The sequence below is a fragment of the Rhinopithecus bieti genome, unplaced genomic scaffold, assembly GCF_001698545.2.
Source record: "Rhinopithecus bieti isolate Rb0 unplaced genomic scaffold, ASM169854v2 scaffold_40368, whole genome shotgun sequence".
NCBI lineage: Eukaryota > Metazoa > Chordata > Mammalia > Primates > Cercopithecidae > Rhinopithecus > Rhinopithecus bieti.
The window spans coordinates 1,786,738-1,812,431 of record NW_016817546.1 but is presented as its reverse complement, the minus strand read 5'-3'; the positions used below and the strand labels follow the sequence as shown (position 1 = coordinate 1,812,431).

Genomic DNA, 25,694 nt, shown 5'->3' with positions numbered 1-25,694 from the left:
GTCAGTGAAATCAGTTGACACATAAAAAGCACTTAATACAGTACCTAGTAGGTAGGTATTAGTAAGCCCTCAATTAGTGTTAGCCATTGTTAATGCAATTATAGATGGGACTGTGTGAGGTTACTTCCTTGCTGACTTTTAAAGAATGTGTTCCTTTCACCTGCATTTCACCATCCTGTAAGTTGTGATGAGCTCAGTCACACATGCGTTCAGATTTTTGTATTGGTGTGATAGCAATGAATAGAGTTCTTTAAAACTCTTCATTTAACACCATAATTACTTGGTAATTATTCTACTGTCTTCTTTTTATTCCTCCTTATTGCCACCTGTCCGTTTGACATTTTCATCACTAATAACAATTTGGGTAGATGAAGGAATGGTGACAAATATGTTAAATTGGGTTTTCACATGATCTGTGCTTTATCTTTGCTAGTCTCCAGTGGTCTATCAGCTAATATGTGTCGAGCCATTTCTTTGTGCCACTCTCTGCTCTTAGTTCTTCATTGGTATGATCTCATTAAATCTTTCCAACAACCTGTGAGATGGAGAGCATGGTACTGACAGGAGATCTGTGGATTGGTGGGGAAAGACCAGAGAGCATTACGTTTCTAATTAGTCAAAAGTAGAGTTTCACTGGAACTGAGCTAGCCCTTCCACAGAGGAGCATATGCACATTTTTTAGTGTGCCTTTTAATATTTTGCATTCCTGTATGGGCATGTAGCTGTCCATAATACAGCCCATGCAGGAAGGGAGGGTATCACCCAATATGAAAAGCTCTTTTTTTTATTCTGCCACTCTGCTTTCTATACTCTGCTCTTATATTACCATTTTTAATGAATTTATACTAAAATCCGTATGCTTAGGAAATTTTTACTGATATTAGTTTCTCCTGATCTTAAATCATCCTCAACATTTACAGGGCCACATCTTTATTCCATGGAGAAAAAGCAGAATCAGAGCCCAGATGTTCCTTAAAACATATCTCTATGTCTTTTGCTTTCTGAAAAGCTCATATTCATTCCCTCAGTTTGCATCCTGACTCAAATGAATTGTGTCTGAGGACCATGGTCACAAATACATTTCCTTGCAAGTTAATATCTTCATTTCATATGTGGAACAATGAAGCCACAAATAGGCAAAGTAACTTAACTTGCCCAATATCACACAGCCCATGAGTAGTAGAGTAGGGAATCAAGTATTGACCATTAGTCTCCAGGAGTCGTTGCCATTACAGATATTTTGAACCTAAAGCAGGGTCTAATTAAGATGGAATGTAGGCCAGGCACAGTGGCTCATGCGTGTAACCCCAGCATTTTGGGAGGCCAAGACAGGAGGATTGCTTGAATGCAGGAGTTTGAGACCAGCTTGGGCAACATAGTGAGACTCTGTCTACAAAAAATTAATTTTTTTTTAATTTAATTTTATTTTATTTTATGTTATTTTATTTTATTTGTGAGAAGGAGTCTCACTCTGTTGCCCAGGCTGGAATGCAATGGCATGATCTTGGCTCACTGCAGCCTCCGCCTCCTGGATTCAGGTGATTCTCCTGCCTCAGCCTCCTGAATAGCTGGGATTACAGGCGCCTGCCACCACACCCAGCTAATTTTGTATTTTAGTAGAGACAGGATTTCACCATGTTGGCCAGGCTGGTCTTGAACTCCTGACCTCAGGTGATCTGCCCACCTCGGCCTCCCAAAGTGCTGAGATTACAGGCGTGAGCCACAGCGCCCAGCCCTAAAATAATTTTTTAAAAGATGGGATATGAGATACAATGGCTAAGCCAATCAATAAAATGAAATTTTAAAGTATACTCAATCCAAAAGAAGAGCAGGAAAGGAGGAAAAGATTAACAAAAAAGAAACAGAACAAACCAAATAATAAGATAATAGCTCTATATCCAGCTATGTCAATGATGACATAAAATTGACTCAACACTTCAATTAAAAGGCAAAAATTGGGCCAAGAATAGTGGTTCACACCTGTAATCCCAGGGACGCACGAGGCCGAGGAGGTAAGATTGTTTGAGGCCCGGAGTTTGAGACCAGCCTGGGCAATACAGTGAAACCCCATCTCTACAAAAAATTTTTAAACTAGCCAGGTGTGGTGACCCACGCCTGTAATCCCAGCTACTTGGGAGGCTGAGGCAGGAGGATCAGTTGAGCCCAGCTTGAGCCCGTCTTGGGTTCATTGCTACAGTGAGCTCTGATCACATTAGTGTACTCCAGCCTGAGTGACAGAGCAAGACCCTGTCTCTAAAAATAAGTAAATACATAAAAGGCAAAAATTCTCAAAACAAATTTTAAAACTCAAGACCTAACTACATGCTCTCTACAAAGTACAAATGAAATTCACAAATGGATTGAAAGTAAATGAATGGAAAAAAATGCACAAGTGAAACAGTAAACATCAGAAGGCTGCAGTGACTTATTAATATATGTAAAATAGATTCCAGGACATCATTTCATAATGACAAGGCAGTCAATTCATCAGGAAAGACATAACAGTCATAAATGTATATTCACTAATAACAGCTTTGAAAGCTATGAAGCAAAAATATGCAAATAGACTTTCCATAATTATATTTGGAAAATTGATAAAAATATATAGAAAAAATAAGAAACAGATGATCCATACAACACTATCAACCACCTTGGTCTAATTGATACTTAGAGAATGTGAGGCCCAGTGACTGCATAATCCACAGCCTTTTCAAGTACACACAGTATGTTCACTGAGAAATACGACATGTTGGACTATACTATGTCTCAGATTTAAAAGGATTAATGGTATGTAAACTGTTCTCTGGCTAGTGAATTAAATTAAAAATAAGTAATAAGATGTCTCAACCCAAAAGTTTATAAATCAAACAACACATTTGTAAATCTATGATTCAAAAAAGAAATCACAAAGAGAATTAGAAAATATTTCCAAATCAATGATACTGAAAGTACAGCATACTAAAATGTATGGGATGCAGCTAAAAACGGGGCTTGTAAGATCGATAGCTTTAAAAATGCTGTTAGAGAAGAAATGTCTCAAATCGGTGATCTAAAGTTACAGTTTAAAAAGTTAGCAAAAGAAGAATGAAATAAGTCCAAGATAGAATGAAGGAAATAATAAAAGACAAAAGCAAAAGACAAAAGCAAAAATTGACAAAATAGAAAACAGACAGTAGAGAAAATTAAAGCTGAAAGTTGATTCTTTGAAAAGATGAACAAAATTGATAAACCCCTTATACCAGTAGAGAGGGGTCTTGGTTCATGTAGCTGTACAGTGTCTTGAAATCAGGTAGTTTAAATCCTTCAGCTTTATTCTTTTTCAAGATTGCTTTGACTGTTAGGTCTTTTGTCTGTATAAATTGTAGACTCCGTTTCTCAGTGCCTTTTTTCCTTATTATGAAGTTGTATTTTCCTGCTTCTTTGCATGCCTGGTGATTCTTTTTAATTGGATGCCAGATACTGTGAATGGGTACCAAATATATTTGTATTCCTGTAAATATTCTTGATCTTTATTCTGGGTCCCAGTGAAGTTACCTGGAAACAGATTGATCCTTTCAGGCTTTGCTTTTTAAATTTGCTAGGCAGGAACAATAGTGTGTAGTCGAGGCCTATTTTTCCTCTGCTACCAAGGCGAGACCTTCCTGAGTGCTCCTTGTGATGCCTCGGGAATTAGGAGAGTCTCTAGTCTGGCGGATGGGAACCGCTACTGTTCCATAGCTTGTGTGAGCTTCAGCTCTTGTTCCTGCTAATCCTTTCGTAGTGTTTTCCTCCCATGAATGCCCTGGTGAATCCTTGGAAATCCTCTAGGCTGCACGCTGGGGCAGTCCTCGGGCTCACCTCCCTTGTTTCTTATCCTCGGGGGTCACTTCCCTTCAGTGTCTGAAACCTATTGTTTTGTATATTTAGGCCTTTTTTTTTTTTTAATCTCAGACAGGAGGGTAAGTTTGGTCCCTGTTACTCCAACTTGGCCAGAAGCAAAGCCCCCTGTGGTGTTGATTTAGTCACAGGCCACTTCTGGATGTAGAGTGGGGCCACATCCACCCAAACCACCTGGATACTGCACCACAGGGGCAAGCCGGAATGGATGTTGGGGGAGCCCTCCACAGTGTCCACCACAAAATCTTTTGTTCTTAGAAGTAATTTTTTAGAAGCAACCCAAAAATATATATAACTATTCTATATCAATAAAATAAACTTTAATGTACTATTATATATCAATAATAAATAAACAGATAAAAAGAGGCAACCCAAACTCCACCCACAGATGTTCACTTTAGTAAACTGTGCTATGCATATAAAATGGAACTCCGCAGCAGTGTAAAAGTATGAGACAACTGTCCAGCCATTGATAAAGTTCTCCAAGGGATACGGTAAAGTGAAAAAGGTGCGTTGATGGCTAATGTACATATGTGCCTTTGGGTAAAGATGGGGTCACAGAGGAAGATAATCTATGTTCATGCTTGTTCATACATAATAAATTGGAAGGGCCAGGTGCGGTGGCTCATGACTGTAATCCCAGCACTTTGGGAGGCCGAGGCAGGTGGATCACCTGAAGTCAAGAGTTTGAGACCAGCCTGGCCGACACGGTGAAACCCCGTCTCTACTAAAAATATAAAATTAGCCGGACGTGGCGGTACATGCCTGTAATCCCAGCTACTTGGGAGGCTGAAGCAGGAGAATCACTTGAACTCAAGAAGCAGAGGTTGCAGTGAGCCAAGATTGCACCATTGCACTCTAGCCTGGGCAACAAGAGCAAAACTCCATCTCAAATAAAATAAAATAAGATAAAATAAAAACAAAACTTAGCCAGGCGTGGTGTGGCACACACCTGTAGTCCCAGCTACTCAGGAGGCTAAGGCAGAATCACTTGAACCCGGGAGGCAGAGGTTGCAGTGAGGCAAGGTGGCGCCACTGCACTCCAGCGGAATGGTCTTCTGCAGGGGTAACAAATGAGAACTAGACAGAGCATGGACGGGGTGAGGAGAATGTACTACTACGTGTCTTTATTAATACTTGCTGATTTTTGAACCACAGGATTACCTATTTAAAAGATAAATTCAAAGATAAAAAGAAATTTTGAAGAATTCAGGGAGAAAACTGTTTACAATAAAAGCAAGATTTAAATAAATGTGTACATATTGATTATTACAACTGTAAGATGTGCATTTGTGCAAAGAATATAGACAGAAAATCAAGAATTTTTATGCTAATGATTTTTTGTATTCCAGCAATTATAATAATGTTTGTAAAATGTATTGAAAGGTAGTTAACAAAAAGTAAAATAAATCAATACAAATAATTGATAGGAATTAAAATTAAGTATGTCTTCTTCCACCTCAGCCAGGGATGCCACCCTCGTCTGTGAGCCCTGGACTCTGAACATGCAGCCAGCCCCTTTGACCTCAGAAGAATTTAAACATGTGGGGCTCACAGCGGCTGTTCTGTCAGCCCATACCCAGAAGGAAGAGCAGAATTATGTTGATAAATTCCGAGAAAAGATCCTGTCATCCCCCTACAGCTCCTATCTTCAGCAAGAAAGCAGAAGCAAAGCTAAATATTCATATTTTCAAGGTACATAAGTTTTTAAAAATAAATGCCATTAATCTATGTAGATGTTACAAACTATATCTAAGGACTAGGAGATAAGGAGTAAACAATAGGAGTTTCACTTGTAAGAAGCTGATGGAAAGATGCGAAAACAATTGTTTACATCAACAATTTATGTAGGTTCTTTCTTAGATCCTAGATCTGAGAAACTTTTTTTGTGAGAAACTGATTGAGAGATGCTGAAATAAGTTTATTTGATAGCAACTGGTTTTATCCGGAATTTTGTTCATATTTTTAGAGCCACTTTTTGCCATTTGGGTAGTATTGGCAAATGCACATTCGTTGTCAGCTACTTATAACTACCAGTAAGTGGCATCCTTCTCTTCTTTTTGGGTTTAATTTTACATAATTTGTGTCTATCCTTCCAGGAGATTATACTTCCAAGCAGACGCAGTTGGCCGGCTGCAGGAAAGGGAAGCACAAAAGGAAGAAGCTGCCGGAGCCGCCGGACAGCAGCAGTTCGAACGCGGGCTCTGGTCCCCACAGGGGAGCGCGTCAGAACGCACAGCCCTGCTGCCCCTCCACGGCCTCCTCTCCGCACACCTCGGGCCCGACCTTCCCACCTGCCGCCGTGGTGCCCAGCCAGGCCCCTTATCTCATCCCAGCTTTTCCCCTCCCAGCCGCGACCTGTCCCGGAAGAGAATACGCAACCCCCGGAACTGCACCGGAAGGCCTGCATGGGCAGCCGTTGTCCAAGGGCCTGCAGCCTTACCCAGCTTTTTCTTCTCCTTACTTGGATACTTTTATGACCGTTTTCCTGCCTGACCCCCATGTCTGCCCTCTGTTGTCGCCATCGTTCTTTCCATGTCCATTCCTGGGGGCAACAGCCTCTTCTGCGATATCACCCTCAATGTCGTCAGCAATGACTCCAGCCGTGGACCCACCCGCTTCAGTAACCAACCGCACAAGAGAGGAGGAAAAGTGGGAGGCACAAAGCGAGGGGCACCCGTTCATTACTTCGAGAAGCAGCTCGCCCTTGCAGTTAAACTTACTTCAGGAAGAGATGCCCAGATCCTCTGAATCTCCAGATCAGATGAGAAGGAATACGTGCCCACAAGCCGAGTATGTAAGTGATGCTCATTTTCAGCGCTCAAGTGAGAAAGTGAATATCTTACTAAAGTTAAGGTGGTCACGTTGGGACTCAGCGCAGACATCCTCAGTAGGTAATCCGCATGGCTACTGTGAGCGAGCCTGTCAGCCTAATTGTGTGTAAACACGAAGCACATCTGCCTGGCTCTGGAAAGTAGACACGAAAGAATCATCTATATTCTAGTTTCTTAGATACTTTGTGAGGTTTTTTCCAAAGTGCTTTTAAGTTTTCATGTGAACTGGATTCCCTCCGCTCTTTAAAATTCGATCCACGTATTACGCTTAAGTGTTCATTGCCTATAATATGTATTTGTTTACTTACAACCGGGGTTATGGTCTGGTGAGATAGGAATAAGCGATGTTGACAATTTAACGATTGTACTTCTTCATGCACAGTCGCAGGACAACAAGTGTGTATGAAGGGTTAGGAGCTACCTTTTTTATTATCAGTAGAGTAGCCAGTTTATAGTTTCACACTTAAACATGTCATTTTTTCAAAATCAAAAGCTTTTTGGGTCTACTTCCTTTAACTTTTCCTCCCTTTACCTAAAAGCCATTCTCAGGTTTATTTAGCAGTTTAAACTTTGGAATCTGATGTTGCTATATTTAGGTATAGAATCCAAGGCAAGTGTGAATATTTACACAGATTCTTTGACCTTCCCTTCAAGGTATAATACTCCTCTTTAACAGATACTCAAAATCTAGTGATACAAATCAAGAAAATATGCTCACTTTTGAAAGCCTGGTATCAGTGTGCTTGCTAAAAATCTAAGGCAAGGCAGTGTATTACAGTGAGTAAAGCCTGGGCTATGGATTAAGACATGGATTCAAATCCCAGCTCGGTCACTAGTTAGATTCACTTAGACAAGTTATTTAACCTTTCTTTGCCTCTGTTTCCTTATTAGGAAAATGGAAAGATGAATTCCTCATAACTTACTCTGAGGGCTAAATGATGTATTTATATAGTACTTATCCCTATGCAGAGGGTGCTCCCAGAGAGCTGGAACTTTGTTTTGTTCATTATTATATTCCTCGTATTTGACACAGTGCCTAGAATGTATAAAATGTTCAGTATGTATTTGCTGAGTGACAAAAAAACTACTTGTGCAGTGCCTGGCATGTAGCAGGTACTGAGAAAGTAGTAGTGCCTTAATATTACTTACAAAGGAACTTACTTCTTAGGGATAGGCTGGAAAGTTTTTACTTCTTAGTTATATATGTAAATTTTATTCTGTTTAACATATGAAGTTGAAGATCTTCCAGTTACAGTAGTCTCCCTTACCCAGGGGATATGTTTCAAACCCCTGGTGGATGCTGGAAACTGTGAATAGTTCTGAACCGTATATACAGTATGTTTTTTTCTATACATACTGTACATACCTATGGTAAAGTTTAATTTATCAATTAAGAACAGTAAGAGATTAACAGCAGTAACTAATAACATAGAACAGTTATAAAATCTACTCATCACAGTTTCACGGATAGAAGATTCTTTTTTTTTTTTTTTTTTTTTGAGACGGAGTCTCGCTCTGTCGCCCAGGCTGGAGTGCAGTGGTACGATCTCGGCTCACTGGAAGCTCCGCCTCCCGGGTTTATGCCATTCTCCTGCCTCAGCCTCCCGAGTAGCTGGGACTACAGGCGCCCGCCACCTCGCCCGGCTAGTTTTTTGTATTTTTTAGTAGAGATGGGGTTTCACCGTGTTAGCCAGGATGGTCTCGATCTCCTGACCTCGTGATCCGCCCCTCTCGGCCTCCCAAAGTGCTGGGATTACAGGCTTGAGCCACCGCGCCCGGCCAGAAGATTCATTCTTGCCTAAAATTGTAGCACTCTCAGCACATGGGGTTTTTCCTTTCCTTCTTGAGAACTTTCACCTTTTCACTTAAATGAAGCACTTTATGACTTCTCTTTGGCGTATCCCAATTGCTGGCATCACTCCTCTTGCACTTTGGGGCCATTATTATGTAAAATACGTGTTACTTGAACACAAGCGCTACGATACCACCACAGTAGATCTGACAGCCAAGACGGCTACTGAGTGACTAACAAGTGGGTAGCACATACAGTGTGGAGGCACAAAATAAAGGGATGATTCTTATCACAGGCTGGAAACAATGAGACACTCAAAATGTTATGACACTACCAGAATGGCTCACAATTTTCAACTTACGAACTGTTTATTTCTGGAATTTTCCATTTACTATTTTTGGACCTCGGTTGACCACGGGTAACAAACTACAGAAAACAAAACCATGAATAAAGGAGGACTCTACTGTATTTTGTGATAAGAAGATTAAAGTGTCTTTTCATTGCCCTTACTTTCTAGCAGTGTGTTACAGGCAACAGTGGCAGTGAAAGCAGTCCTGCCACTACCGGTGCACTGTCCACGGGGCCACCTCCCAGGGAGAATCCATCCCATCCTACTGCCAGCACACTGTCCATGGGATCGCCTCCCAGCGGGACTCCATCCCATCCTACTGCCAGTGTTCTGTCCGCAGGGTCACCTCCCAGCGAATCTCCATCCGGAACTGGTTCTGCAGCATCAGGTAGTGGATCAGGACAACCAATGTTTCAAACTCCATTGCCAGGCATTCACTATGTGATAAGCTCTCACTGTGTACCCCAGGCACTGATGTGAGGTACAAGGTTTTTTTCTTTTTCCTTTTTTCTTTTTGTCAGGTATGTTGGGGTATATTTATGCACAATAAAATTCACCAATTTTAGGGGTACAAACAGTTCTGACAGATGTGTACCTTAGTGTAAGCACTACCACAATCACCATATAGAACATTTCTGTCACCCCAAAAAGTTCCGTGACCCTCACCGGTCCATCTCTGCCCTGACCCTTGGTCTCCTGGCAGCCACTGGTTTGCTGTCACTTTAGTTTTGCTTTTCCTGTGATTTGTGTATAGAATCAGACAGCATGCCATCTTTCGTATTAGGATTCTTTCAGTTAGCATGATGCTGTTGAGACGCACCCCTAATAGCATTTGTAGCTTAGATCTGTGATCCGTTTTGAGTTAATTTTTGTGTATGGTATGAGGAAGGGTCAATATCCTTTCTTTACATTGGGATATCTAATTGTTCCTGCCCTGTTTGTTCAAAGGATTAATCTTTCCCCCATTAAATTGCCATGACGACTTCGTTGAAAATAACTTGACCATATATGTGTGGGTCTATTTCTGTATTCTGTTTTCTGTTCCACTGATCTGTATGGCTAGCTTTAGGCCAATACCACACTCTTGAGTAATGTAACTTTCAAGTAAGTCTTGAAGTCTGGTGAAGTAAGTCCTTCAACTTAATTCTTCTTTTCAAAATGATTTTGAATATTCTAGGTCCTTTGTCCATATAAATTATAGATTCCATTTCTCAGTTTCTACAAAAAAGTCTTCTGGTGTTTTGATTGAAATTGTGTTGAATCTGTAGATGATCAATTTGTGAATAATTATCTTCCTAATGATACTGAGTATTTTGATCCACAAGACAATTTCTCTATGTAGGTCTTTAATTATTCTCAGCCGCGTTTTATAGTTTTCAGCCTACAACTCTTACACATGTTTTGCTAAATTTATCTCAAAGGATTTTATAATTGTTGATGCTACTGTAAATGGCATTTAAAATTTTCAAGTTGCAGTTGTTTGTTGTTAGCATGTAGAAATGTAATCAAATTGTGTGTTTTTAACTCGTATTCTGCAGTCTTGCTAAACTCATTTATTAGTTTTAGTAGCTCTTGTAGATTCTGCAGGACTTTTCTACATAGTCTTTATTATCTGCAAATATAATCTTCTTTTTTTCTGTCTGTATGTCTTTATTTATTTGTCTTGCCTCATTGAACTGGCTAGGACCCACAGTGAAGTGTTTAATAGAAATAGGAAAATAGACACTTCCCTGGTTCACAATCTGAAGGGGAAAGCACTCAGTGTTTCACCTTAAGTATGATGTTAAACGTAAGTTTTCCTTGAATGCCCTTATCAGATTGAGGAAGTTCCCTTCTGTTGCTGCTAGTCTGCTGAGTTGCCTTTTCTGCATCTGTTGAGATAATCATGTGATTTTCCTCCCGTATTCTATTAATATGGTGAAGTACATCAGTTTTCTGATAATAAATTAACCTTGCATTTGGTCATGCTCTTTTATCCTTTTTTATGTATTGTTGGATTATCTTCCTAATGTTTTGTTACACGTTATTGCATCTCTGTGCAGACTATTGGTCCATTCGCTTTCTTTACTTGTAATGTCTTTGTCTGGTTTTGGTATCAGAGTAATTCTAGCTTCAAAAAATGAGCTAGGAACTATTCTTTGCTATTCTGTTTTCTGGAAGAGTTTGTGCTGAACTGCTATTATTTCTTCTTTGTATGTTTGGTGGAATTTACCTGTGAATCTTTCTGGGCCTGGAGTTTTCTTGGTAAGAAGGATTTTAATAACAAATTTAAATTCTTTAATAGATAGGGGTCTAATCAGGTTATCAGTTTCTTCGTGATCTTTGGTAATTTGTATCTTTTAAGAAATGTATCTGTTTTATCTAATTTGTTGAATGTATTGCATAAAGTTTTAAATATTCCCTTTTCCTTGTAATGTCTATAGGTTTTATAGTAATGTACCCCTCTTATTGCTGGTATTAATATTTTTCCTGTTCAATCTGACTGTATATCAATTTTAATAACTTTTCAAAGAACTTTTGATCTCATTGGGGGTTTTTTGCCTATTGCTTTTGTTTTTTTTTATTTTATTGATTTATACTCTTTTTTTTTTTTTTTTTCCTGAGACGGAGTCTTGCACTGTCGCCCAGGCTGGAGTGCAGTGGCATGATCTCGGCTCACTGCAGCCTCCACCTCCCAGGATCAAGCGATTCTCCTGCCTTAACCTCCGGAGTAGCTGGGATTACAGGCACCTGCCACCACACCCGGCTGATTTTTTGCATTTTTAGTAGAGACAGGGTTTCACCATGTTGGCCAGGCTGGTCTTGAACTTCTGATCTCATGATTCGCCCGCCTTGGCCTTCCAAAGTGCTGGGATTACAGGCGTGAACCACTGCATCCAGCCTATGCTCTAATTTTTATTACTTCTTTTCTCTTTACTTTGGATTTTTGTTTTTTTCTTATTTCTTAAGGTAGAAGCTTGTTGGGTCTTTGAACTGAGATTTTTTTCCCCCCAGTATAAACATTTAATGCTATTGAGTGCTCTAACCATTGCATCCCTCAAATTTTGGTATGTTGTATTTTTATTTTCATGCAGCTTCAGTAGTTTTTTTTTTTTTTGAACCAAGGTCTCACTCTGTTGCCCAGGCTGGAGTGCAGTGGCATGATCCCAGCTCACTGCACCCGCAAACTCCTGGGGTTAACAATCCTCTGGCCTCAGCTTCCTGAGTAGCTGGAACTGCAGGCATATGTCACTGTGCCTGGCCAGTCTAAAATATTTCTAATTTCACTTGTATTTTCTTATTTGATCTTTCAGTTATTTAGAAAGGCTTAATTTCCTAATATTTGGAGATTTTTTTTTTTTTAGATATTTTTATTTTGTTGCTAATTTAAATGCAGTCAGAGAACATTGTTTTGTATTTTTTAAATTGACCGAGACATTGTGTAATGATCCGGAATTTGGTCCATCTTGATAAATGTTGCATGTGCATTTGAAAAGAATATGCTTTCTGCTGTTGTTGAGTCATGTGTTCATTAAATGTAAATTAGATCAAGTTGGTTGATAACATTGATCCAACTTTCTGTTATGATTTTCTATCAGTTTTATAAGTTATTATGATACAGGTCTTATATGTCCAGCTATAAATGTGAATTTGTCTATTTTTTCTTATAGTGCAGTGAGTTTTTGCTTTATGTATTTTGAAGCTCTTTTATTAGTGCATATACACTTAAGGTTATTATATTCTCTTGATGAATTACTCTCTTTATCCTGAAATATGTCTTGCTTTGAAGTCTGCTTTGTCTGATATCAGTGTATCCAGTCCAGCTTTATTTTGATTAGCATTTACATGGTAAATTTTTTCCATCTTTTTACTTTTAACTTATCTGTGTCTTTATATTTAAAGTAAGTCTTATAACCACCATATAGTTGGGTACTTTTATTCATGTGACAGTCTCAGCCTTTTAACTGCAATGCTTGCTAGACTATTTACCTTTAATGTGAATGTTGATATGGTTAGGTTTAAGATAAATCTTTCATCTTGCTACCAATTTTCTGTTTGTCTCATCTGCCCTTTCTTTTTTTCCTCCTACTCTCCTCCTTTTGGGTTAATTGTGTATTGGCTTCTCAAGCATACCTTTTTTTTTTTTTTTTTAAGTTTTTGTTCTAGGATTTACTTTTTTTACATTTTTATTTTATCTTATTTTTTTCTTTGAGACTCTGTTGCCCAGGCTGGAGTGCAGTGGTGCCATCTCGGCTCACTACACCCTCCACCTCCCGGGTTCAAGCAATTCTTATGCCTCAGCCTCCCAAGTAGCCCGTACTACAGGTGTGCGCCACCACGTCTGGCTAATTTTTTTGTATTTTTAGTAGAGATGGGGTTTCACCATGTTGGCCAAGCTAGTCTGAAACTCCTGACCTCAGGCGATCCGCCCGCCTCGGCCTCCCAAAGTGCTGGCATTACAGGTGTGAGCCACCGCGCCCAGCCGGCTCTAGGTTTTATAGTGCACATCTTTTACTTATCACAGTTTACCTTCAAATATTATACCTATTCTATCACTTTATTTATTAGAACCTTAAGACAGAGTACTTCCATGTCCTCCTTGTCTTTTGTGCTATTTTTGTCATACATTTTAATGTGTAAAAAAACCCACAATAACACTGTTATTATTTTTGCTTTAATCAGTAATAACCTCTTAAAGTTGTTTTGTGTGCGTGTTTTGTTGTTGTTTTGACACAAGATCTCACTCTGTTACCCAGGCTAGAGTGCACTGATGCAATCATAGCTCACTGTAGCCTCAAACTCCTGGGCTCAAGCAATCCTCCAACCTCAGCCTCCTGAGTAGCTGGGACTACCAGCATGTACCACCACACTCAGCTAATTTTTTATTTTTATGGAAATGGAACCTCATTGTGTTGCCCAGGCTGGTTTCAGACTCCTGGCCTCAAGTAATCCTCTCATCTTGGCCTCCCAGAGTGCCAGGATTACAGGTGTGAGCCACCACGCCCAACCTAAAGATATTTTTTAATGAAGAAAATGTTTTTATTACTTTTTTATGTACATACTTTTTTTAAAAAATTAGACAAATTGTTTGGTATTTTTAATTCCTTCAAAGTCAGTGAGAAGGATCTAGAAGGGTCAAATGCAAGCTAGGAAAGGAATGATCCATAAGGCTTCATAGCAGCCGTAAAGGGATGGTCCTTGGGATGAACAGTTTCTCTGTTGTGAGAGGAGGAAGGTGAGGAGGGGGTACATATATCATTAATTGTGTATGTTTGGTATCATAAAGATGATTAAGTTGCTTTCTGATGGCTTTTTTCCTTATAAAATAGGTGAGATTGAGGGAGGAAATAGAGAAGTTGAAAATAGTCATTGCTGGGGGTAGGTTAGTGCATGACCAGAGAACTGTAGCATTTTAATGGTGCATTTGAGGTTGGTGATGATGAGTTTTTTATTGTAGAAACACTGTACCCTGTTGTATGTGACTTTCTCTATGTATTTGGCTACTTGGGTTTAGGTAAGAACAAAGTCAATAATTGGCTTTATCGGAGTTGGCATTTTGACAGTTATGAAAAGTCAGAGGGAAAAATAAGTCTAAGGAACTACAGGAAGACTTAACACACTGTTAACACATTTATAGTTGAAATAATTGAACAAGCCAATGAGAAAGTGCAGCTGAGATGTTAATGATTTTGGAGATGGAACAGTTATGGGTGATGATAAAGGGCAATGTATGTAACCTTGAGAGTGATAGCTCATTAGGAATGGAAAAAAAGATCTCAGGAAGACCAAAGAACCAGGAGGCTGTTCACAGGGAAGAGGAACTTTCCCGGAAATAATGGTTGGACTGGCTGAGGAGGAGGACTGTCCGAGGCAAGAGTCTTTAAAGAATGAGAGCCAGTTTGGCGAATCAGTCAGACAGGTCTTATCTAATTATTTGTTGTTGATTTTTGACAGGAAGCAGCGACAGCAGTATATACTTTACTAGTAGTGTTTATTCTAAAATCACCCAAAATGAGCAGCAATCTCAGGATGTACAGAAAAAAGAAACATTTCCTAATGTCGCTGAAGAGTCCATCTGGAGAATGATACGGCAGACACCTGAGTGTGTTCTCATGACATACCAGGTACCTGAGAGGTAAGAAAGCACTTTAGAAGACCCACTTTTTTTATTTTTGTGGTTTCTTTTTTTCTTTTTTGAGACAGAGTCTCTCTCTGTCACCCAAGCTGGAGTGCAGTTCAGCAATCTTGGCTCACTGCAACCTCCACCTCCTGGGTTCAAGTGATTCTTCTGCCTCAGCCTCCCTAGTAGCTGGGATTACAGGTGTGCACCACCACACCTGGCTAATTTTTGTATTTTTAGTAGAGACGGAGTTGGTTGGTTGGTTGGTTAGCTGGTTGGTTGGTTGGTTGGTTGGTTTGTGACAGAGTCTCACTCTGGAGGCTGGAGTGCCATGGTGTCATCTCAGCTCACTACAACCTCCGCCTCCCAGGTTCAAGATTCTCCTGCCTCAGCCTCCCAAGTAGTTGGGATTACAGGTATGCACCACCACACCCAGCTACTTTTTGTATTTTTAGTAGAGATGGGATTTCCTCATGTTGGCCGGGTTGATCTTGAACTCCTGGCCTCAGGTGATCTGCCCACCTTGGCCTCCCAAAGTGCTGGGATTACAGGCGTGAGTCATTGCACCTGGCCTATGGTTTCTTAATGTGTTTTTAAAGACAAAATAATTATTGAATGTTTTATAAATTCCCTTTGAGAAATGTATTTTCAAATTTATTCATTTGAAGTCAAGTGATGAATGATTTCTTAAAATAAGGATGGCAGTGATAGTATCACCTATATTCAGATCCAGACTAAACAGATCTTACACATCATGAGACAAGGAAACAAAGTCGGTGCTTTCCAAGATGGCACACAAGTACAAGAACTTTTGTTTTAGACTCTTGATTTTTTTTGCCTTATTCTAAAAGAAAAAAGCTAAGGGAAATCTCTTTCTTCCATACACCTCATTAAAACATCATATAGATATTTTCCACCAAGAAAAAAGCCTTTACCAACTTGACAAGGAAGTGATCTAGTTTTTTTTTTTAATGTATGCCTCATGTATTAGAAAGTGTAAGGTGTATTACCAGCCAAAAAGAAGTGCTGTTCTTACATGACATGAAAAGAACCCTGTGTCTTATTCAGGACTATTATGATTCTGTTTGTTTGTTTTCAGGGTTAAAGAAGTTGTACTAAAAGAAGACCTAGAAAAGTTAGAAACTATGAGGCAGCAGCAGCCCCAGTTTTCTCATGGGCAAAAAGAGGAGCTGGCCAAGGTGTATAATTGGATTCAAAGCCAGACTGTCCCTCAAGAAATCGACATTCAAGTAAGCACAATAATAATGGTTGTCATATACTCATGTATTTTGGCCAGGTGGTGGTTTTAATATAGGTCATGCTCTTGCGTGATCCCACTGAAAACGTTAATCCACACAGTTTACCTCTATGGTAGGTATTATTATTCTCTCTTTACCAATAAGCAAGAAGTAAAGTATACACATGTTAAATAATTAATACAAGGCCATGCAGTTCATTGGATTTTGAACACAGGTCTTTTTGCCTCCGGGTGGTTTTTTCTTCTACCAATTGGAATGTTAGGGGACAATAAAGAGTGGAAACACCTGCTTTGATGTGTAATTGACTGCATTTGATAGGTGATTTGTTACGTATTTCAAATATGTCTGCATGTTTGAAAAGAGTTAAAAAAAAAAAAAAAAAAAGATGTAAGATTCACACCAGAGGTAGTATTCATACCAAGCAGAAACTTAAATGGGACCTAAGTGTCTTTTTGCTGTTATGAGTTCTTCTCAATGAGATTTTTTGTGAATAGCCTGAACAGTAAAGCTTTGATTTACCAGTGGTCCCAACCAGTGTTGGTGGCAGCTGTGGTAATGGTAGTGATGGTTGTACTAGTAATGAGATCTTTATTCCCACAAGTATCAAGATATGGGAGGCTGAAGAGTCAAGTTAAAAACAAAAGCAAGTAGGCCTAGTCCAGTGGCTCACGTCTATAATCCCAGCACTTCGGGAGGCCAGTTGGAGACCAGGAGTTGGAGACCACGCTGGGCAACATAGCCAAACACGTCTCTAATAAAAATCAAAAAAATTAGCCAGGTGTGGTGCCGTGCACCTATAGTCCCAACTACTAAGGAGGTTGAGGCAGGAAGATTGCTTGAGCCAGGGAAACTGAAGCTACAGTGAGCTATGATCTCACCACTGCATTCCAGCCAGTCTCAAAAAAGACAAATAATTTGTGTGTGTGTGTGTGTTTGTAAAAATACTTTAAAAAAAGAGTAAAGTTAGGTGTTTTAAAAAATATATTAAGGCTTATGAAATAAGCAAGACAATGAAATCCTACTACCCACGTTTTTAAAAATTAACACTTTTAATTGTGGTATAATACACATAACGTGAAATTTACCTTCTGAACTGTTTTTAAGTATATAATTCAAGAATATTAAATATCTTCACATTATGCAACCATCACCACCATCCATCTCCAGAACTTTCTTCATTTTGCAAAACTGAAACTCTATACCCATTAAACAATAATTTCCCCATTCCTCCTTCTCCCAACCCTTTGCGATCACTGGTCTTCTTTCTCTTTTCTCTTTTCTCTTTTTTCTTTTCTTTTTTTTTTTTTTTTTTGAGACAAAGTCTTGCTCTCTTGCCCAGGCTGGAGTGCAGTGGCGTGATCTTGGCTCACTGCAACCTCTGCCTCCCGGGTTCAAGCCATTCTCCTGCCTCAGCCTCCGGAGTAGCTGGGATTGCAGGCGCACATCACCACACCCATCTAATTTTTGTAGAGATGGGGTTTCACCTTGTTGGCCAGGCTGGTCTCAAACTCCTGACCTCAAATGATCTGCCTGCCTCAGCCTCCCAAAGTGCTGGGATTACAGGCGAGAGCCATATGAATTTGACTACTCTGCACACCTCATATGAGTGGAATCATACAATATTTGTCTTGGTGTGACTGACTTATACACACACCTACTCTCTTGGTTACTATTTGCATGTAGTAACTTTTTACATCCTTTCACTTTCAATCTATTTGTGTCTACATCTGAAGTGAGTAGACAGCATATATCTGAATAGTGCTTTTCAAAATCTGTTCAGTCAATCTCTGTCTTTTGTTTGGAGAATTTAGCCCATTTACATTTAAAGTAATTACGGGTAAAGAAGGACTTACTTGTGTCATTTTGCTATTTGTTTTCTGTGTGCCTTAAAGACTTTTCGCTCATTTCCTGCATTACTGTCATATTTTGTGTTTAGTTCGCTTTTTGAAGTGAAATGTAATGCCCTGCTCATTTCCTGTTGTGTATATTGTGTAACTATTTTCTTTGTGATAACCGTGGGGATTACATTTAGCATTCTAACATATCATTCCAATTTGAATTTATACCAGCTTAACTTTGATAACCTCCTACAAAAACTTTGCTTCTATAGAGCTCCATCTCCATCTTCTTTCAATTACTGAAGTTATAAAATTAGGTTTTTATACATTGTGTTTCCAAAGACATAATTATTTTTATGCATTAATCTATTAAATTATATAGAAAGCAAAATATGGGATTACAAATCAAAGCTAAAATAATACTGGATTTTATTTTGTTTTTTTTTTTTTTTTTTTTTTTTTTTGAGACGCGAGTCTTGCTCTTGGGTCTCCCAGGCTGGAAGTTGCAGTGGCCGGGATCTCAGCTCATGCAAGCGTCCTCCTCCCGGGGTTTACGCCATTCTCTCGCCCTCAGCTCCCAAGGCTAGCTGGGACTACAGGCGCCCGCCACATCGCCCGGCTAAGTTTTTGTATTTCTTATGTGAGACGGGCGGTTTCACCGTGTTAGCCCAGGATGGTCATCGATTCTCTTGACCTACGTGATCCGCCGTCTCGGCCTCCCAAAGTGCTGGGGGATTACAGGCTGAGGCCACCGCGCCCGGCCATAATACTGGATTTTAGTAGAGCTACTCGTCTTTCTTGAATGTATTAGTTTCTTAATCAGGCTAGAAAACAAAAAGTGGAATTACGACATCGTTGTTGCAATCATGTAATACTTACTCACTGAATCTTATTTCCTTCATAAGCTTCAAGCGCTATTGTCCGTGTGCTTTCATTTCAACCCTGCAGGACAGAAAATTCTTGATAGCCATTCCTTGGGAGGTAGGTCTAGTGGTTATCAAACTCCTGGCCTTTTGTTCATTTTTCTGGGATGTTTTTTCACTTCTCCGTACTTTGGCCAGGCCAAAGGCATTTCTTAGTTGGACAGGTTTTTTCTTTAAGTACTTTAATACACTGGACACTGCCCTCTGGAACTCCACAGTTCTGATAGAGATACCTGCTTGGAATAATCTTACTTGAGAATCTCACTGCCATGTGGTGGTTTGTTTCTCCCTTGCTTTTTTTTTTTTTTTTTTTTTTTTTGAGGACAGAGCTCTCACTCTGTACTCCCAGGCTGGGAGTGCAGTGGCCACAATCTCCACCACTGCCAAGCCTCCACTGCCTTCCGGGTTAACGCCATTCTCCTGCCTCAGCCTCCCTAGAAGCTGGGACTACAGGTGCCTGCCACCACGCCCAGCTAATTTGTTTGTATTTTCAGTAGAGACGGGGTTTCACCGTGTTCGCCAGGATGGTCTCGATCTCCTGACCTCATGATCTGCCCGCGTCGGCCTCCCAAAGTGCTGGGATTACAGGCGTGAGCCACTGCACCTAGCCTCCCTTGCTGCTTTTAAGATTGTCATTGTCTTTGTCTTTGACTTCATGGTATTTAATTACAGTGTGGATCTCCGAGTTCTGAGTACATCCTAGTTGGAGTTCATTTACCCTCTTAGATGTTTACATTCATGTTTTTCATCAAACCTGGGGAGTTTTCAGCCATTCTTTTTTTGAATAATCTTTCTGCCTCTTTCCCTTTCTCTTCCTCTGGGGCCCCCGTAGTACTTATGTTAGTCCACTTGTTTCCCACGTCCTCCAGGTCTGTTGACTTTTCTTCAGTCTTTTTTCTTTCTGTTCATCAGACTTGATAGTTGCTGTTGTCCGGTCTTCATACATGTATTCTTTCTTCTGCCTGCTCAAATCTGCTTTTGAATCCCTCTAGTGAATTTTTCATTTCAGTTTTGTACTTTTTATTTACGGAATTTCTTTCTGGCTTCTTTTTAGGTTTTCTGTCTCTTCATTGATATTTACATTGTTTGTACATTGTTTTCTTGATTTTTCTCCATGCCTTCTTTCTTTCTTTTTTTTTTTTTTTAGACAAGGTCTCACTCTGTCACCCAGGCTGGAGTGCAGTGGCATGATCATGGCTCACTGCAGCCTCAGTCTCCTGGGCTCAAACAATCCTCCCACCTCAGCCTCCCGAGTATCTAGCACCCATGCCCAGCAAATTTTTTAATTTTTGTAGAGATGGGATTTTGCCACGTTGCCCAGCCTGGTCTTGAACTCTTGAGCTCAAGCAGCCCACCTGCCTCAGCCACCCGAGGTGCTGCGATTATAGGTATAAGCCACCACACCCAGCTTTTCTTTTCTTTTCTTTTTTTAAAGACAGTCTCACTTTGTCACCCAGGCTGGAGTGCAGTGGCATGATCATGGCTCACTGCAGCGTCTACCTCCTGGTCTCAAGTGATCCTTTCGAGTAGTTGGGACTACAAGTGTATACCACCATGGCTAACTAATTTTTTTTTTGTAGAGCTGGGACCTCACTATGTTGCCCAGGCTGGTCTTGAACTCCTCGGCTCAAGCCATCCACCTGCCTCAGCCTTCCAAAATGGTGGGATTACAGGCGTGAGCCACTGTGCCCTACCAGTTCTTTGATCATCTTTCAGTGGTTTTAAAATCTTTGTCTCACAATTCTTTTATCTGATCTTTCTCAGAGACTTTTCCTTTTGGTTTATGTTTTCCCTTTGAATGGGCTATACCAGGGGTGTCCAATCTTTTGGCTTCCCTGGGCTACATTGTAAGAAGAAGAATTGTCTTGGGCCACACATAAAGTATACCAACACTAACAACAGTTGATGAGCTAAAAAATAATAAGAAATCACCAAAAAAAACTCATAATGTTTTAAGAAAGTTTACGAATTTGTGTTGGGCCACATTCAGAGCCATCCTGGGCCACGTGTGGCCCATGGGCAGCAGGGGGTTGGACAAGCTGGGGCTGTACTTTGGCATTTCTTTGTATGCTTTAATGATTTTTTTTTGTTTGTTTGAAAACTAGACATTTGAATCTAATAACGTAATTCTGGAAACCTGATTCTCCCCTTTCCCAGGGTTTATTCTTATTTTCTGATTGTTGGAAGACAGGGTCCTTATTGCCCATTCTGACTCCCACAAGCTGTGTGCAAGGTGCTCCAGGAACACGTGCCTTGCCCAGGGTCAGGGATGGGTAGTTGCTGTTGTGCTTCAAGCTGAAATTGACCACAGGCAACCACAGCTTACCCTCTAAGCGTTTCCCAGAAAGTTGCAGGCCTTCAGATAGACTCAAGTTCCAAATAGTTGCCTTGGACTGATTTTGTCAGTCGAGTTGTCTAGGTGAGGAGAGAGAGTCCTAGTCTTCTACTCTGCCATCTTCTCAGAATAATCTCCCCATCTCCATTTTCAAAGAAAAGAATGAGTGTCTGTCATGTAAGAATGGCTGGGTAGGGTCTTACCAAAAAGCAGGAGCTGGGCTGGTTATTGTAAATGTCTTTGTTTTTTTCAGTGTTGTTCTGGTTGTAAATAGACAGGTATATGAAAAATGAGGCCCACAGCAATTTAAACAAAAGCACAGTCCATGCGCCACTTAGTAATGGGGATGTTTTGTGCAAGCATCCTAGAGTGTACTCACACAAACCTCGGTGGAGCAGCTTGCTACAGTCACTCCTAGGCTCTATGGGACAGCCTTTTGATCCTAGGCTACAAACCTGTACAGCTGTTACTGTCCTGAATACTGTAGGTGGTTGTAACACACAGTGGTACTTGTGTATCTAAACATAGAAAAGATACCGTAAAAAAATGTGGTAGGATAATCTTACAAGACCACCATCATATATGCAGTCTGTTGTTGACTGAAATGTCATGTGGCACATGACTGTATTTAAACAATTTGTCATTTGCCTTTTAATAATAAAGAATGAGACTGGGCACAGTGGCTACTACCTGTAATCCCAGCACTTTGGGAGGCCAAGGCTGGTGGATCACGAGATCAGGGGTTCAAGACCAGCCTGGCCAACATAGTGAAACCCCATCTCTACTAAAAAACAAAAATTAGCTGGGTGTGGTGGCGGGCACCTGTAGTCCCAGCTACTTGGGAGGCTGAGGCAGGAGAATCACTTGAACCTAGGAGGCAGAGGTTGCAGTGAGCCAAGATCGCACCACTGCATTCCATCCAGCCTGGGCAACACAGCAAGACTCTGTCTCAAAAAAAAGTAAAAATAGTTGTAATAAAGAATGAACTATAATGAGTATTTTCAGACTTGAATAAGTTGGGGAGTTAGAAACGTGTGACCAGCTTTTTACTGTTTTAAAACTCTTCAAGTGACATTGACATCAAGTAACTTGCCTGCTTTTGTTCTTTTTTGGAGGCCTGTGTCACTTGCAAAAATGAGGATTCAGCTGATGGTGCGGCCACATCCTGCAGTCAGGCTCTGGCAGAAGACAGCAGTTGAGTGACTGTGAGGATGAACCTTCATACCCTTTCCAAGACACATTACACATACAGACCTTTTTAAGTCCTGGACTTTTAAATGACCATGAAGTTATCATTGAATGTTAAGATTTTTTCTTCTTGATTTTTTAATGCACATAATCTTTTCGAAGCAGACATTGTATACAAAATCTTACTTCTCTTTGTTCCTGATACATTAAAATGGCCAGTTAGGTTCTTTTTGTAGTTGAATTGTCTGCTAAATAGATTGGATGGCCTCTAAAGAGGTATGTGTATCTTTATTTCAGAATTCACCCAGAGTAAATTATAATTAGAAGTAGAGCTAGAATGAGCCCCAAACCTTAGCCTCATTTATTTTGTTCTGTTACGTAAGTCATTTTCCCCTTAGAGTGCTTGAAAAAATCCCACCTACAGGTTGTGTACTTTTCAGAATGGTTTCCATGAATGCAGTACATTCGTTTAGGCTTCATTCAACCTGGCGTTCCCCTCCATAATTAAGATAAAACATTCCGGTTTTCTCACAACACGTTAGCACATATTGTCCATTAGCATATCTGTGATAACCAGGTTTTGGGGGTTGAGATTTGGCCTTCATCCTTGTAGATCCCTTTCCTATTGATTTCCCACCTTCCAGTGAAATTCTGAAGGCCTTATCTTAAAAATCGATCCGCTTACCATGGGCCAATTCTTGTGAGAGTTTCCATTAGCATTTGCGTGTGTAATGTTGAAAGAGCTTCTTACTCAACCAGTGCTGTTGCCCTTTTCAGTGTTTTTGTTTTTAAAATAATGATTGTGAAAAGTTTTACAAGTAGTGTAAAAGCTAGTATCATTCTTATATACTTTTGTGTTTAAATGTTCATTCTTACCAAAAACTAACTGTTAACTCTTTCTTTCCAATCAATTTATACAAAAGAGGTCACTCCAGCCTTACCACGGGTCTGATTGGCACTGCCTTTTGTTTGCCCTTGAACAGGGGTAAGTGTGGTGGGGACTGCAAAGGAGAAAACAGCCAGGCAGTCCAGTTGTCCTTGCCCACAGGGCCCTGCAGGCTCCATCAATCACTGCCTTCTATGGTGTTTGTAGTAGAGAATCACCTCCTGCTATCACTAATATGAGTAGGGATTTCAGAATTCTACAGTGAATTCTACAGAATTCACAGTGTCTTTTAAGAAGTGAGTGGATTGTTTACTTGATAAATCAGCTCACTCTCTGGTGCTCTTTAGAGAAGTCCCTGATTCCTTCTTAAACTTGGAAGGATACATGAAATTCACACCCCTGCAGATCAGACACCAAATAGAAGAAAGTGAAGGTTATAGTAACCTTTTGTCTTTATATAACTTGCAACAAACTAACTTATTTTTTCTTCCTTTTTTGTTTTTGTTTTTTTATGGTTTTTTTTTTAGGAAAATACTCTTTCTCTTTTGAAGTTTTACAGCTTTTTGTAAATGCATCCTGGTAATGATTAGGAAAATCGACCTTTTTATCCATGGTGACCATCCCCGTAGCTCAGATCTCCTTTGGAAGTATTGGTTTTCTGGATGATAATTCCATCTTAAGATGTCAGAACTGTTTTCAAACGCTGCCTTTGACAGTTCTTGGAATTTTCTAATATTAAGCAGTTCCATGCAAATATTCCTGTTTTATAAATAGCTCTTATAGTCTGCTCCATCTTGATGGTTAAGTGATTTCTGAAGCCTTTGTGTGTTGATCAGGTTGTGTGATATTTTTGCTTGATAAAGAATCAAATTTGAAACAATTAACCAGCCAGTAGATTGTCTGTCAGTGACATTCTGTAGTAATACAGTTTTTGCTAATGTAAATGAAAATGGTATCTGTAGCTCTCAGGATCATTGTGCATTCATATATGCTAAGCCTTATGTTCTCTAATAGAAGCCTTTCTTTTCCATTGTTTCTGGATATTTGTATTATCCAGATGTACTTATTTCTTTGCCTTAGTACACATTTTGTGGAGTACATGTTATACTAGGTTTGATTTGAAACTGGTGCTTGTGGCAGAACTGTCAGAGCATGAGGAGCGCTCCTCCTGTGGGTGGACGCGTTCACGCACTCACAGGTTGCACCTGCTGCTGGCGGTGAGCGGGGGCTCAGCAGCTTGACCGCCGCCCCCCGAGGGGGCTCTCCCCAGCTTAAACTTTGTTGTTCAGATTTGTTAACTTTTATATTAATGACTATTGAAAATTGTAATAAAATGTATATTATAGACTTTAATGTTTACATGAATGTTACCCAAAAAGCTGTGTTTTCTTTGGTCAGAGGTCACGATTTATGAAAAACAAGATGCTGTGTGAATGGAAATCATTTTGCAATTGAGTGAAACTTCATTATAATTCACAGTGTAAATTTAATCCAAACTGAAATTTTGTTTCAACTGAATTTATAATTAACTCTGAATTTGTTTGTAATCATTAGTATTTCAATTGGGTATCTTTTTAAGTAAAAACAACAAATAAACTCTGTGCATGTAAAACGCGAGAAATTGTCCGGCCCTACGTCAACAGATCTTTAAATGTGTTTTCTGTATCATTTAGAACTGTTTCTTATAATCTATTGAGGGACCCTCATATTAGTTAACCGTGCTTTTCTCAGCCACATTCTGTGTTTGCCTTAGCCAGTGGGTCTGAGCACCTACTGTGTGGAGGATGAAGATGCAGGCACTTTGAAATGTATTGGCTTATTTAGCCCGTTTACACCTAGTGTTCCATTACTGGAACACTAAACTTGTGGGAGTTATTTATATGCTACTGCTCAGGGTCATCACCAAGGTCTGATTTTTCATAAAAAAAAAAATTTTTTTGCAACCTCTGGCATAAATGGGTTAATCCTCACTTCAATGTACATATTTTTAATACTTATTCTAATGCCAAATTTATAAAAGTCGGTTATCAAAATTTCTCAGATTTTGTAGGGTGAACCTGTGTACAAGATCGGACTGTGTAACTGGTAGCAACAAAATCTAGAAATTAAAATAGGGAACAAGATCCTGAAGCCAACAGAGCTTTTTAAAGTTTACACCTTTCAGACCATTTGCACCTTTCTTTTCTGTAACAAAAATCATAATAACGAGCAGGAAGAAAAATGGCTCAGTATACTTTGCGTGTATACTACTATGACAGGTGCTGGTCTAAGTGCTTGACATGAATTTTTTTTTTTTTTTTTTTTTTTTTTTTTT

At 39.8% G+C, this 25,694-nt stretch overlaps 1 protein-coding gene across 5 annotated transcripts in view; it reads left to right on the top strand.

Annotated features, from left to right (window-relative positions):
- PER3 (period circadian regulator 3) overlaps positions 1-25,001 on the top strand; it is a 66,607-nt gene extending 41,606 nt beyond the window's left edge. For 2 of the 5 annotated variants that reach the window (XM_017856081.1, XM_017856078.1), the window contains exons 17-22: positions 5,341-5,571; positions 5,976-6,673; positions 9,020-9,239; positions 14,786-14,966; positions 16,051-16,201; positions 22,419-25,001. In XM_017856081.1, the coding sequence (XP_017711570.1) occupies positions 5,341-5,571; positions 5,976-6,673; positions 9,020-9,239; positions 14,786-14,966; positions 16,051-16,201; positions 22,419-22,505 (1,568 nt within the window). In that variant the 3' untranslated portion in view covers positions 22,506-25,001. The remainder of the gene's footprint in view (positions 1-5,340; positions 5,572-5,975; positions 6,674-9,019; positions 9,240-14,785; positions 14,967-16,050; positions 16,202-22,418) is intronic. The other 3 variants (XM_017856082.1, XM_017856080.1, XM_017856079.1) reach the window with 3 other exon arrangements.
- The last annotated feature ends 693 nt before the right edge of the window (positions 25,002-25,694 follow it).